Raw genomic sequence first — 15,750 nt, forward strand, 5'->3', positions numbered from 1 at the left:
TTCTTATACTTTCTCTTCATTTTTCATTAAAAACACCTTTTCTTGAATCTTCACTACATAAATCAAATCAACTGTTGCTGAAATTGTTTCTGCTTTTCTGTAGTATAATTTTTATATTGCACATCTGTTTTCCTTTGCATCTTCACAGTGTATGAACTCTCTATTTCTTGTGTTGAGTCACTCTAAATAGCATAGGAAGAGAAGTCTCTAAACCAAAAGATTGTCAGCACATCTTACTCTTGGACTGTCCTTAGTTACTTTGTACTTGATGTTGGACTTCTCAGAGTTACCTTTTTTAGTAGAAACCAATAAGAAACCCAAACTCACCCTAATCTTGTATTCTTTCATTACCTGTTCAGTAAATGCATATCATATTGCCTTACACTTGATTCTTTGTTAAATCCTATTCTAACCCGCAGCACAGCAGGCATGCAAAAGAGAAGCAAGCAAGCAAACAAACAAACAAAAAACTTGTAGCATGGGCTTTGGCGCTGGTGTAATCTTACATCTATCTATCTTGCTTCCAAATCCCAGCTCTGTCCAAATCAAGTTCCTGACTGACTTTTTTTCCTATTACAATGGGCAGAATAACAATAAATTTTGAGCATAGTCTTGAGTATCAAACCTGCAAATGGGGCCCTAAACTCTGAACTCCAGGCTTGCCTCTTTTTTATGTGACACACAAGGGCTTCTGCCTTCAGCATGCATGGATTCTTTCCAATGGCCCAGGATCCCTCAAGTCCTGGAGGCACTAATTTGTGTCTTGGGGCTGAGGAGGGGTGCCAATGAAGCAAACGGTACTTTTGATGTAATGGGTTTCTAGGGTCTCTAGCTGGAGACCTCCGGGGGGGGGGCATCCCGGTTTCCAGAAAGAGGGGGTGGCACAAAAAAAGAGGGGGTGGGCAAATGGTGGGGCGGAGAGCCCTGAACTGCTCTGCCTTCCAGGGAGGAGGAGGAAGGAGGGCAGGCCCCACACTGGAGGAGGGAGGGAAAGAAGGAAGCCACCAAGGAGGAGTTTTCCAGCCTGGCTTTAGAGGCTCTGGCTCACTACACATCCCCTCGGTCTCTTGGCCTCCTCCAGCCCCTTAAGTGCGCCGCGCAGCCTGCCGGGCGAGGGAAAAGCCGGCTCGCCATGGGGAGCCCGGGACTCAGGCCCGGGCTGCTGCCGCCTCAAGTACTTTTGCTGCTGCTGGCGCTGCTGCACGTCCCGCCCAGCCAGGGCTTCCCAGGTAGGAGCTAGGGATGGGGGTAGGGGGGCGACGGTTTCCCTAGTTAGGCATCTAGGAACCTTGGAACCGTTTGCTGAAACCCTTCGCTTGAAACAACGGAGGTGGGGGGTCTCCCTTTGTTTACTCTGAACAGTCCCAGGAAGCGGGTCTGAAGGGGGAGTGTGGCTCCTGATTAGGTACAAGGAACCTAGTTCTATCGCGCAGTGCCTGGAGCTGGAGCCTGAGCACCTTTTGCTCCCAGGGCTCCAAGGTTTAAGTCAAACCCTCTTGGCATAGAAGGCTAAAAAAGAGAAAGTTTGGCCACGGACTCTTTTGCTTCTTTCTCACCACACTGCATAGCTTCTTTTGCTCCTCCAACCCCCTCACAGGGTTTTGATGTCTGTCAGCGCACTGGGCCTGGCAGCTTAGTTTAGGAGAAAGCCCCAAATCTTGCCCAGCCCCCCCCCCAACTCCAAAACTCTTGTGGACTTTACTAGCCTGAACGAAGAGCTTTCGTGCATCCTTTGTCCAGTCCTCCTGTCCAGTTCGCCCCCTCCCCCCCCCGGGGGGAGGCCAAATTCTGGGATTCCAAGAAAGTTTGCTTCTCTAAGGGAGAAGTGCCAGCTGAGAGTGGTGACATGTGGCATGTACTTGGTTAGCACGAGGGAAAGCAAGAAAAGTGCAGGATTGTGCTGGAGGGCGTGGTCTCTGACATCTAAGGGGACCCTGGCATTTACTGGGTTTTCACAGTACAAGGAAAATTCTCCTTGGAAATGCCTCTTTTAAAAATATCTAGTTAGCATCCTCACAAGGAAATCTTAGACTAACAGAGAGTGTCAGAGGGGCAGGACTACATGCTATGCACCTCTGTGGCCTTGAAAGGAAGAGCCAGTTGATGCGGTAGTTTTAGATTACTGTTAATAGAAAAGCGGTGCCATAAGTTATATAACGTAATCAAATAATTGCCTATGTGTTACACATCCCTGTGGGCAGTTTAAGTCTGGGGCCTGAGAAGAAATATCCAGGGAGTAAGCTGGGTAGATAAAGGGATGGCTTTTGGCCTTTGAGTGTTCCAAATGAGTGGATAGATGGATGGATGGATGAGTGACATGTGAATTAAAAGACAGGAACATTTGTGTATTGTGCTGATGCTTACAGGTTTGAAGTTTTGCATGAACTGACTAGGGACAAAGTGCAGAGGAGGTTTTTATTTTAGTTGCTAGAGAAATGTCACTTTATGATGTTGATGTCCCCACTCACCCCCTTGGCAATAATTGTGTTAAAGGGAGCTTAAAAGGGAAGGAGAGACAATCTAAATTAAAGAACCTCAAGCCCTGATCTAGCCTGTCCCAGGGAAGCTCCCTTTTTATTTGCCCTCCCTCCCTGCTGCTTTCTCCCTGTCTCTACCCTTATATAGCATAGCTTGCTGCCAAGCCTCAGACACCCACAGAATCCGAGATTTGCCAGCTCAGTCACTTACTACTGCTTATGTTTTGGGACTTGCCCTTGGGTTTCTTGGCTCAGTCTACTAGCCTGCAGGTCCCTCCTCCTCATCTGGGCAGCCACCAGGTTCCTCTTTGCCACCATGCCTGCTGATTTCTCACCTGCTATCCGACTTCACTCAGATAAAATGAAGCTTTGCAGAAGCATGTCCTTAGAGGCCCCACTCCCATTTTTCTACTCTATTTCTAGACTGTTTCTTTAAGAAATATTTGTTTTACTTTTTGATATTATAATTATACCATTTTCCCTTCCCTTTCTTCCCTCCAGGTCCTCCCGTATACCCCAACCCCTTGCTTTCTAGACTACAGAATATTATTCCAATTGGAGTCCTCTCTTGGCACATATCAATGGAGTATCTTGGGAAGTGAGCTCTGCTGGGGCTGTTGAATCCAACAGAGGAAATTTTAGTCTGAGCCAGAAATTGTAAAAGTCTGGGAAGGGAAAATGCTCTAGACTTGTGCATCTGGAGGCATATGGCGTCAGCTGAGTTTACTATTAGTTGTTGGGTGACATGTTTTAAAGGTTGTCTCAGAGGCACCCCTTCTAGTCTGTGGACATCATGTCTTCAGGAAGAGCCCATGAAAGAAGATTTGGATCTGGAAGTTCAGAAAGAGGAAGCTAGGGATTTAGGACCCCATCAGCATTCTAATTATGTAAACTTCTGAGCTCTATTTCCACATGGAGATACTCTCTGTGGTTCTTCTAAACCTGAACTTGATACAGTTTTTCTGGGCTTCTGATTCATTTATTCCCAGCCTATCAAAGACTGTGTGTCTACAGAAGCCCACAGGAAGTATATGGAGTACTCCTAGCAATGTGGCCTGTGTCTGTGATTGGATCCTTTTAAAGAAATGAGCCTGATCATTAATTCTATTCTTAAATGAATTCTCACAAGCTTCTTTATGTCTGTGACTTTGGAAGTTCACTCTACCCCCTGCAAACAAAGCTAAAGGTGGAGGATGAATGCTGTGGCCATGGACAAAGTCTTTGTGAATCCTCCTAGTACTGGAGAGAAAACAGGAAAAGTGGTGCGGTTTTGTTCGTTAGGGAAACCTTAAAGCTGAATCAGACCATGGCTGTCAAGCAGGCTTTGGAACTGCCACATTTGGAGATACGTATTAGGAGCAGAGCACCTGGCTCAGGCTCTACAATTAAGGTCTCAGCAGAACCTGGCTAGAAATTTCTATTTGTGTTTAAGACATATAATCAGCTGACAAAATTACTCTGCAATATAAAAGAGGATCTGGTAGAGAGAAGAGGGCATTTTTGTCTGGCATTGTCTTTGTTGAGAACACTTCCAGTCAGTAAATTGGTACCACTTCTCATTTTACAGATTTGTGAGTTGGACATGGTGCTAGAAACCATCAGTGAGGCAGCAATTTCAGACCTTTCTGCCTCCTCAGTCCTTGCACTATAATAAAAGTTCATCCCTTCCCTTCTAGATGATGACTGTCTCTTTTAAAAGCCAAATACAAGTTTTTTAAGTGGACATGTGCCTGTGTGTGTGTTCGAGCGCACACACGTACGAACTTGTGTATATGTGCATGTACTGGTATGTACATACGTGTGATCATGCAAGTGCATATGTATGCATTCATGTAGGAGCTAGAAGTCAGTGTAAGGTGTCTTCTTTTGTTTCTTTCTACCTTCATTTCTGAGGCAGGATCTCTTACTAAATTGGAGGCTCATCAATTGAACAAAACTAGCTGGCTGGAGAGTCAGAGAAATCCTCCTGTCTCCTCTTGTTCAGTTCTGGGATCACAAATGTATGCCACCATACCCGGATTTTTCATGTGGATGCTGGAGATCTGAATTCAAAATCTTCCGTGTATGTGGCAAGCACTTTACTGATTGAGCACTCTTTCCATACTCTAATGTGGACTAATTTGCATCCCATATTTCTCTGTTCAAAAATTTAGAGCAGCCCCCAAATCCACTCTCTTGTGGAAGGCTCTCCCTTACATTCAGGGGTTAGATTGTTTCAGCACGATTCTCAAGTGCTTCACCCATGGCTTCCTAAAACCTAGGTCATACACTTTCCTTCTTTGTAAATGCTGTTGCCTGCACCTTGGAGTGACTCACTGAGCCATCTAACTGTTCAAAATTCTCCCCATTCTCTAACAACATCAACTGCCTGACCCTCCCTCCCTTCCTCATCCCCTCCCTTTCTTCCTCCCCAGTTATGGGAATGGGAAACATGGCCTTGTGCGTGCTATACATATGCTCCATCTCTTGACATTGTTTCTGGATCACTGAAAGGGAAACCTCATGTCTCTCTTTAAACAAGCACAGCTCTCTTGGTGTTTTGTACACTTGGATTTTGGTCTTGGATTTCATGCACTATAAGTTATACACTCCTCTTTGAGATTCTGAGTCCTTCAAATCTATGATTGTACCGCGTTTTACCCTTATGTGTATTTCTGAGGATGCTCAGCAGAATACCTGGTGCTTATGGCATTCAATTTACCCTGAAACTTTGGTGATCTGGAAGAAAGGTGCATGAATGAATAGGATTTTGTGCCACCATGAGTCTACTACATACATAGAAACTATGGTTTGCTGGCCACAAAGGTTCATTTTCAATCCACGAGTACCCCCTGTTTCAGCAATAACTGTCTCTGCTGGGGGCTGTAAGATGAGAGACTGGGTGCAGCCACAAGCTGGAGCTTGCATTTATTTTTGTTGGCCACTTTATTTCATGTCCTTCCAAAGCACTTGAATGGTTTCCTTGCTAAACATATAGATGTACTGTGACAATTCCCTTTCGGTGAACACAACCAAGAGTAGCAATTGAAAGCAAAGAGTTTCAATATAGGTTTGCTGTTGCCAAGTTATAACATAGGATGGAGTCTGTAGCAGTCAAGCTATGATTAACATTCAGGTTGAAGATTCTCATACAGAATAACAGTAGGAATAATTGTCTCTCAAGATATGATTTGTTGGGAGATCTTCCCGTGAGTCTCACCATGTTTAACTATAAGATTTTTGGAACTGACAGCTTTAGGGGGTCTTTTGCTCTAAGAGGGGCTGCTCTTTTCCTGGTCTGTTTACATTCTGCTCCAACATAAAACTGGTTTCTGCCTTCTCTAATGACAACTGAGCTTTACCCAGAGACTTACTTTATCAACTGGTCATGGATAGTGAAGAGGTTCTGTGCTTGGAAAAGGAGGAGTGAGCAAGGTATGCAGTTCCTTCTTTTTAGTAGTTTCCTGTCTGCTGAGGAACTAGACATTGTTTCCTCCAGTGGCCGATGCTGTGATGTAAGTGGACCCTGTAGACTCTGAGGGAGTCAGTGCAGGTACTTGACCTGCGTGATGAAGGCTGATGCTTGGACATGCTGCTGCCAAGATGGTGATGCTGAAGATCCAATGTTACATTAGAATGCCTTTGGGCTTCGCTAAGAATGTTTTGGACTTGGAAACAGAATTCTGGGCAGCTAGTTCTTCCCTAGGGGAAATGTCCCTATCCAAATATAAATCCACTATTCACTAGTTGGTTTTCCTGTCTTCCTAAACATTTTGAAAACAAAAAAGCCCACATAACAAGCTAAATAAATAAACAAACAAACAGAAGTACTCAAAAAACAAAATTGAGGGAATAGAACTTCAACTTTGATTCAACCAATGAGTCGGTGGAGGTGCCCTCTCTAGTTACCAGCAGCTATAGAATTTTCAATTCTCCTCATAAAAAAGCAACTGCATGAATGTAGCTCAAGAAGGTGGACCACATTTTCTGCCATCAGTTCTGTACTCAGTGCCTCCTCGGAGGAAAAGAAGAGAGAAAGTAATCCCACCTGGGGATCCAGCCCATATGCAGCCACCAAACCCAGTCACTATTGCTGATGCCAAGAAGTGCAAGCTCTCAGGAGCCTGATATAGATGCCGGACTCTGCCAGAGCCTTACTGATACAGATAAAGATACTTGCAGCTAATCATCAGACTGAGAATGGGGCCCCCAATGGAGGGGTTACAGAAAGGACTGAAGGAGCTGAAGGGGTTTGCAACTTCGTAGGAAGAACAACAATATCAACCAACCAGAGCCCCAGTGCTCCCAGGGACTAAAACACCAACCAATGGGTACACTTAGAGGGACCCATGGATCCAGCCACAAATGTAGCAGAGGATGGCCTTGCTGGGCATCAATGGGAGGAGAAACCCTTAGTCTTGCCAAGGCTCAATGCCTCAGTGTAGGAGAATGTCAGGGTGGGGAGGCAGGAAGGAGTGTATGGGTGGGGGAGCACCCTTATAGAAGCAGGAGGGGAGATGGGATAGGAGGTTTCTGGAGGAGAAACTGGGTAAGGGTATAACATTTTAAATGTTAATTTTAAAAACACAATATAAAAAATAAAATACAACAAAATATAAAAAGAAAAAATCCCTTAAACAAAGTAGATATAAACATAGATTGAAATTGTTCCTGCTCTGGGTTTACACAAAGGCTGGGATCTAGGGGGAGGATATTGAGTCAATCAATATTCAGGGTATTCATTGTCCGAAACAGTTGTGAATAAGACCCAAACTATTCAATTCAAATAACATGTAACAGAATTTCCAAGATTACTTCCCAGAGACAAAGAAATGGAAGATAAAATGTCAGTGAATATTTATGATCCTCTGAATAAAAGAGCCAATTGGACAGGAAGCAAGTCAGGGCATATTTAGCTGATGAGACCTTTGGCTATCAAATTGCCCTAGGACATTATTGTAAGTGATTTAGAGACTCTGGGAAGTTTTCACATTCTGAGGTAAGGATTGCAGATAAAGATTTAAGAGGAAGGCTTGCACCAAATGTTCTTAGCAGTGCTGCTAAGCCGCCAAGTTCCCAAGGTAATAATTGGTTACACCTGGATCTTATGAGTGCATGGAACAGTCTGGCTTTAGAAAGCTCCTGAGTATGCATTCCTTAGAGAAAGGATGCTCCTAATGGATGTTTCTCTCTGTGCATTGTTCTTCAGGAAGAAGATAAATGGGTTTGGATCCACTGGTTCAGATTATTGCAGAAACTTGGAGTTATACATTGCGTATATTTGTTTTAAAACCCTTTCAATGAATTAGACTGGCAGAGTTTTCGCTTGACTTTCAAAACTTTTTTTTTTTTTTGCAATAGTTTTCCTGTCATGCTCTTATAGGGACCTGTAGGGTGATTAGCCCCATGTACCAGCAATTTGTTTTCTGCTGCCACCATACCAATGTCCCTCCAGTTGTGTTTAATGGGCACATCTTCAATGCAGTTGAACCCTAGCATTCTCTAACGATTTGTCTTGGTTTGTGTCTTGTGTGGGTGGCTGGGCTGAATAACACTGCCTGGTACAGGCTTCCAAGAATATTCAAGCACATTAGTTAAATTGAAGCCACGGGGAAAGAATTAAGCCAACGGTTTTTTGGCCCACAATGGAATGTTGCAGAAGCAGTGGTGGTGTTCATGGCCCCTATTTTCTGAAACTCAGCTCCCACATGGGCATTCCTTATAGGAACTCTCCAGACACATTGTCTCTGACTCATTTACCTGACCAAGGCTCCTGTTCCTCTTAATGGCCAATGGTAAAATGCTGTTTCTACTTAGATTTTATCTCACTCAGCTTTTTTGGTAGTAGAATCATACACTTTTAGTATTAGTTATGCATAGATCTAATTTTCCTCACCTATGGGAGCCAATTATAGGGTCTTTTAAAATTTTTCTATTCCCAAAACTTAACAGGGAACCTGACTTCTAAAGGATAATAACATACCAGGAGGAGATGCTTCTAGCCAGCTTCAACCCACACACCTGGATAGGTGTCTCAGGCTCTATCTAGACTGCTGTGGGAGTTTCTGTCTTTCAACCGAGGTTCCCCTGAGCAGGCAGCCTAATTATGCTGAGGAATCTCGGACAGAAGGGATGCCTCAGACATGACCTTTTCGTGCATTTTTAGGGAGGAGCCTCTCATGCCTTGCCAGTTTGGATGCTTGGAGTCAGATAGGGAGTTACAAGTCGAGCTAAGTAAAGTGAATCCCCTTCACTCCTGTGGGCCTGTGTTGGAATTTACCTCTGCAGTGACTACTACATATTAAGTTCTTTCCTGGGTTCAAGAGCTAGACAAATTAGGATAAACTATGCTATAGCATCACTATTTATATGAATCCTTGGGTGTATTCTCATTCATCTTAGGTCTGGGCTACATGGGGCATTTCTCAGTGGTTTTGAGAAGATCCTGACCCAAGACCAGCTCTGGATCTCTTTAAAGTCCCATAAGCTTTGTCTCTACACTGCTCATTGGGAGTTGCACACCTGATTTGTGGTGACAGTTTAACAGCTTTATTGAGACATAATTCACCCACTCCAGCATTTGCCCATTGAAACTGTGCACTTTAGTGGTTGTCGTATATTCATAGAGTTCTGTATCCATCAGTATAATCACTTTTAGGACACTTTTATTATCTTCCAATGAAACTTATGCCCTTTGGCTGTCACTGCCCAATCCCTTTTCCCAACCACTAGCTTATTCTTTTCCTCTATAGATTTGCCTGTTCTTTATATTCTCTGCATACATGAAAGTTGTCTTTTTGTGATTTATGTCTCTCATTTAGTCCAAGGTTTTCAATGGTCACCCTCGTGGTCAGTTTCATCCTGTAATCATTCCATTCTATAGATGTGTTCCATTATACTTACCTGTTGATCGGTTGCTATACATATGGGTTGCTTCCACTTTAAGTCTCTTAGGAATATTTTGTGGGGACATATACTCTTGTTTCTCTTGTCCATATACTTAGGAATGGAACTCCCAGGTCATATGCTCACTCTCAGATGAAATATCTAGGAAACTACCAAACTTGCTTCCCAGAAAGACTACATTTTTTTACATTCCCACAAGTAACATGTCATAACATTTGTGCAGCCTCAGCATCAGCAACCCTTACATTGATTGTCTTTTCTTTTACGTTCAATCATAGGCTCCCCACTCACTCATAGTTTACCCTCAAGTATTGAGTGACCGAACTGTGTCTTTTCTGCAAAGAATGAAGGGATATGCCAGAGAAAGTCAATGGTATCTGCTCTTTCCTTGTTGGATGGAGGAGTACAGCCCTCAATATACTTCTCAATGGGAAAAAAAAATGCCTAGTTTCTACACGTTTAGTTACACAGACGTAGAATTCTATCTGGAGACATATTTTGAGCTAATTTAGAAATAAGGGCAGGCCCAAGATTCAAAACTAGGAAAGGAAGGGCTGGCTAGTGTGGTGAGCCTGGTTGCTCTTTTGGTGGGTGTTATGGTGTGGGAAACTCCCTGGATAGGCATGTAAGCAATGCTGAATGATAGTGGCTTAGCCTCAAATAAGACAAAGCTGTGGATCTGGTATTCTTTTAAAACCTGTGAGTATTTAAAAGGAAAACAAAACAAAACAAAACAAGCCGTGCTTGCATTTCTACATGATTCCTGCAGTCTTGGATCATCTGGAACCAAGTCAAAAATTCAGATGGGTAGACTCCGCCTAAGACTTGCTGAATCAGCATATACATTTTACCAAGATCCTGCTGAGGAACTGTAGATAAGGATATTTGTGCACTGGTTTGATGAATGAGTGCAGCCCTTTGCCAAAACAGAGTGGCTTGTCTTTTTAGAATTGCCACACAATGGCTTATTTCTCCTCCTCTCCCTTTTGTGGTTAGTTTTGACTTTATCACTGAATGAAATTTCTGGATTTCCATTTAGTCCCTTATATTCCTCAGATAAACATGTGCACCTTTAGGTTCCTAGCCCCTTATCTAACTCAAAACGCAAAACTTCACACCCTAAACTCACTTTCTTTCTTTTTTTCTTCCTTCCTTTCTTCCTGTCTGTCTTCCTTTCATTCTTTTCTTCCTCCCTCCCTTCCTCCCTCTCCCTTCCTTCCTTCCTTCTTTCCTTCCTTCTTCCCTCCCTCCCTCCACCCTCTCTCTCTTTCTTTCTTTCTTCCTTTCTTGCCCTCAACTATTTTTTAAAAGTCTGCTGAGCAGTATTACAGCTCCTGTCTGACTAAACCCAGAATAACAGCAAAGCATATCTTCAGAACGACTAGTAACAGGGGCTTCCTGTAGTTTTTCTTGCAGCTAATAATTTTAGTTGAATAGTTGTAGCTAGTTAGGAGGAGAAGGAGAAGATCATGTTGAGTTTAATGGAACAGCTGTGTATCCCCAGCTACCTGGAAAGCCAAGGAGAGATTATTACCTAATTCAAGATCTGCCTGAAATACAGAGTGAATCCAAAAATAACTTAGTGAGAGATCCTGGCTCAAAAAACAAAAAAGAAGTTGGAGATGTGGCTCAGGAGAAGAGTTCTTTCTCATCACATGCAATGTCCTAAGTTTAACCCCTAGGATTGAAAAGAACAAAGACTACCTGGGTGGTGGTGGTGCTCACCTTTGAGCCCAGCACCTTAGAGGAAGAAGCAGGCACATTTCTATTCAAGGCCAGCCTGCTCTCCGGAGTGAGTTCTAGGACAGCTAGGGTTACACAGAGAAACCCCATTTCAAAAAACAAAAAGAAAAAAAGGAAACAAATTTTTACAAAAGGAAAAAACCAAACCCAGACAATATTTCTGATGCCTAGAAGTGCATGCTGACAGGAGCCTGATATAGCTGTCTCCTGAGAGGCTCTGCCAGAGCCTGAGAAATACAGAGGTGAATGCTCACAGCCAACCATTGAACTGAGAATGGGGTCTCCAATGGAGGAGTTAGAGAAAGAACTGAAGGAGTTGAAGGGGTTTGCAACACCATAAGAACAACAGTACCAACCAACCAGAGCTCCGAGGGACTAAACCACTATCCAAAGAGTACACATGGACAGACCCATGGCTCCAGCTGCATATGTAGCCGAGGATGGCCTTGTTGGGCATCAATGGGAGGAGAGGCCCTCGGTTCTGCCAAGGCTTGATGCCTCAGTGCAGGGGAATGTCAGGGTGGGGAGAGGGGATGGATGAGTGGGTGGGTGAACACCCTCATAGAATCAGGGAAAGGGGGAGGAGGATAGGGGTGGGGGGAAAACCTGGGAAAGGGGATAACTTTGAAATGTAAATAAAATATATCCAATAAAAAATAAATGAAGAAAAAAGGACAAAGAGAAAGAGGAGAAAGAGGAAAGGGGATTATCTGTCTTCATACTAGAAACCAATATCAAAGTGGTTAGAGAGCAGATGGGAGCTTGGAGAATAATGAAAATAAGCCAGTGGGGAGGTCAGAAAAACACACCAATGTCTCACATTAGGTCCCAGAAGTTCTACAAATTGGAAAGACTAGGATGATTGAGTTGTTTAATGGCATCTAAAAGGGTTATTTTGAGGTTATGTTGGAGTGGGCATGTAGTTATAAACCCAGACAGATTTTTTTTTAGGAAATCAGAATTAGGATCATTTGAAGAGTTTGATGAATTTTAATTGGATAGATTTGGAGTAGGGAATCGTTAATTTGGGTACAGTCTGCAAATTAGGCCAGAAATGCTATATTTGGCCCCTTCCTGTTTTCATATCGTCAGTTGATTAAAAGGTTTAAAGTTTTAAGTGGTAAAAATATTCCAAAGGAGATTAATAATTGCTTTCCTATCACTGGAACACAGCTATGTTAATTTATTTAAGTACAGTATGTGCCTGTGTGGTGATAGAAAGATAATATTGATTCATTTCCTTGGAGATCATAGGGCTGAAGAAACTAAAAACAATTTGCCTAAAAATTCTGCCAATCCCTAATGCAAGGTCTTGCTTCTAAAGTGTAACTCGAGGCTCAACTTTTTCTGGTAGCTTTAGAGAAATTTTAGATTTCGAACAACACTCTAGATCCATGAAGTTGCAGCCTGCCTTTTAATGGGAGATGTGTAGGTATTTGGAATTTCGTCTTTCGCAACAGTTGACCCAACAACTTGGAGGTCTAGGCCAGCATACTATACTATAACTGACACTGTATTCACCATTCTTAATTTATATGGCACACAACTGTATATCTAGTCTTTTAGGTTTGGGGACTGTAATACCCTCCCCCCAGACATCTCAAACTCTCTAGAGACTAGGTTCTCATTTTAGTCTTTCCAGTTCTTAGATAAATCTTAGTGCTCTAACCCATGCTTGAAATGGTCTGGCCTTTGCTACCTGATGACATATTTATTTGATGTTGCCAGGGTTTGGAGGCTAAAGGCTCTGGCTTCTCTGGTTCCCTTGCCCTGTCAGGATCTCACGACATTGATATAGCTCAAATCCCTCCAATGTCTGCTACACACTTCTTTGAACACTGCTACCCAGAGGTGTACAGTTGTCCCCTGTTTATGTAGGTTGCATTGTCATTAAGTTGAGACATCCTGGGTACTAAGGTTTGAAAACAGTTTGCTTCCCCCCCCCCCCAAAAAAAAAAACTCAGCATGAAATGTGATTACCATTGTGCTGGTGTGGAATCTGAGTCTTTGAAGAGATTATTGGAACACCAGGAAGGCTTAATGCCTTTCATAGGACAGGATCAGCTATGGCGATCATGGGTTATTACAAAGCAAGGTCACCTCTCCTGCTTGTCATCTATCTATATACATGGACTTGTCCTCTTTTTCATTAGGAGTTGTAATAAGAGGTTGTGCCGCTATATGTAACTTTTCTACCATGAACTTCCAAGCCTCTAGAACTGCCAACCAAAATAAGTTTGGTTTCAATCTTGCAGTCATGGTTGTTTGCTTGTAGTAACAGAAAGTGGCCCCAAACACAAGATTGCGTGTGTGTGTAAGTGTAGGGGATGCTCAGGATTATCAATATGTAACCCTCTGATAGAGGACTGGGAAGAATAATCTCGACTCATGAGCCCTAGACTAGTACCAATAACGGGATCACTGAAGACAATGTGAGGTAAATCAATTCTCAGACCCCACCCTAGGACTAATAAACCAGAAACAGGGTCCTGGGAAAGTTGAGCCCAGCAATTTGTGTAGTAACAGACACTCCAAGTTCTTCCCACACAGTCTTGTATGAGGACCATTCCTGTGGACAATTTCAAATCAATTTTCGGGACATCTAGCAAAAGAAACTAGAGTTTCATGTGTCAGTTTTAGTGAGAGCCATTTACTTGTTTTAAGCTTTTCCCAAGATCAGGACCTTGGGAAACACCACACTGAACTTACTGAGTAGAAAGGAACACAGCCAGCTTCAGAAATAACCCCTGAGGTGAAACCATCTCTTGGAGATCTGTCTCCCAAAGAAGCAGTTTGTATGCACACTTGGTTTGAGAAAAATTTCTCCATGTCAAAAGGCAGCTGCAGTTGGCTGATGCAAACACATTCTTTACAGTGTATTTCTGTATATTAAAATGTGTGGAAGGCTTGGGAACAGCCCTTGGGTTATTTCTTCTCCTATGCATGATTCATCCTTTCAGAATACGAATCTGCAGGAGACTGCAGGCACTGACTCTCAGTACAGGTGGCTGTCCCTGAGTTTTACATCTCAGGCTATTTCTTCTCATTTCAGAACGTCTCCCTCGGGGGTCTCTATGAGAAGTATTACAGCCTTAGACCTTCATGTAAACGTTCTTTCTTCTTTGCTCCTGGTAGCTTTGTATCTGCTACTTTGTCACTGAGTCTCAGAGTCCCAGTGACACTAAGTCATTTGGGAGACTGGGTGAAGTTGAAGGAGCCACAATAAGCGATTCCACTCCCTCCGAGAGCTGACTGCTGGGGGCAAACAGGCGAAAGGAGTTCAGGACCTACTTGGACCTTGATTTTCAGCGAGAGTGGATGAGACCAATGACAACTTTGATTTTTATACTTCTTTTGGGAGAGAAAATTTAAAAGAAAAATCCCATGCAGTAGCTTACCTTTGTCTGCCCTGCAACCTGAAAAGGTGTGCTTATCTTTAAAATGGGCCACCTGATGCAGATTTATAAGATGCAGCTCTGCTGACCAAACTCTCATGATGCTTTTAAATATGATTTCAAAAAAGGAGTCGGGATGTAAGCAGCTGCAAGGCCCCAGTACAGGAAAAAAAAAAAAAAAAAAAAAAAACAAAACAAAAAAAAAAAAAACAAAGTCTAAAAGTAAATCACATTTATTGTGAAAGCACTTATAGTATAAATGCCTAGAAAACTTACTCTCTGTGTGAATTTTTATAAAAACACAAGTTGCTGTCAAAAAAGAATTCATTAACCCCTGGAGCAACAATGGCGGTAAATACATGGAATTATCTCCCTCACCAGAAAAGAGAGGCCCATGAGCTAGATGGCCTTAGAGTGTGGTCCAAGACATTTCTTTGTGGCTCTTTCCCATGCTCGATAGTGTCAGATACCATCCATCCTCAGACAGTGCCCTAGTCTGTAGCCTTGTTCAAAGCCTGGCAGCAGTTTCCTTTCTTTTCTTCAGTTTTCATTGTGTCCCAGGCAATCTATGTGGACAATTAAATTTTGTGGAGGGCCATATGACACACCACAAATTGCTTTTGTTCCATCATCTGGTTTCACTTTAAATGGTGGCCTTCTTCCTTCTGTCTGTATTGAGTGGGAACAGTTAGGTTTCAGATGTTTGGAAATGGTCCTCAGTGGAAACAGGAGTTGGCAGTAGTTAAAAACTCCTTGCTTTGTGCTGATGACCTCGGTTTTAGGTACCTGTATTTTTTCTGTTCCGCTGTCTTTAAAAAATGGGCTTGATTCTTCAAACTATTAAGCAATAGGAGGCTATCCTGGAAAAAAGAGTGTACTTTTCCTTTGGACTAGAGTGATGCATTCATTTACAAAGTTATCCTTTCAGCTTTCCTTTTGTTTAAGACCTAAAATATGGCCACAATTAAAATTTCACAAGCCACATGCTGTCTTCATTGTCTCTGCTAATTAAAAGCAGAGTGCATGGAGACTAAGGGTGCCATCTTCTCTGCCTAGAACTTTCCTCTGGGGATCTTCTGCAGAAGTGTTTGAACTGAGGGTGGGATGCTGTCCTAGATGAAGCAGCTAACTGTAAGAGTTCATGCTTCACAAAGTTTATTTTCTCACCCTCCAGCCACTATACTGCCATTTTTTTTCTTGATGAAATAAAGTTACAATGGGCATATAGGAACATTCTTGACAGAAAAAAA

At 42.8% G+C, this 15,750-nt stretch overlaps 1 protein-coding gene across 2 annotated transcripts in view; it reads left to right on the forward strand.

Annotated features, from left to right (window-relative positions):
• Nucleotides 1-1,129: 1,129 nt before the first annotated feature.
• Nucleotides 1,130-15,750, forward strand: part of SRPX (sushi repeat containing protein X-linked) — a gene marked incomplete at its 5' end in the record, with an annotated part of 82,246 nt that continues 67,625 nt past the window's right edge. The window contains one exon of one of the 2 annotated variants that reach the window (XM_080910500.1): nucleotides 1,130-1,229. In XM_080910500.1, the coding sequence (XP_080766626.1) occupies nucleotides 1,133-1,229 (97 nt within the window). The remainder of the gene's footprint in view (nucleotides 1,230-15,750) is intronic. The other variant, XM_080910501.1, reaches the window with a different exon arrangement.

Source organism: Micromys minutus (genome assembly GCF_963924665.1).
Source record: "Micromys minutus genome assembly, chromosome: X".
Taxonomy (NCBI): Eukaryota; Metazoa; Chordata; class Mammalia; order Rodentia; family Muridae; genus Micromys; species Micromys minutus.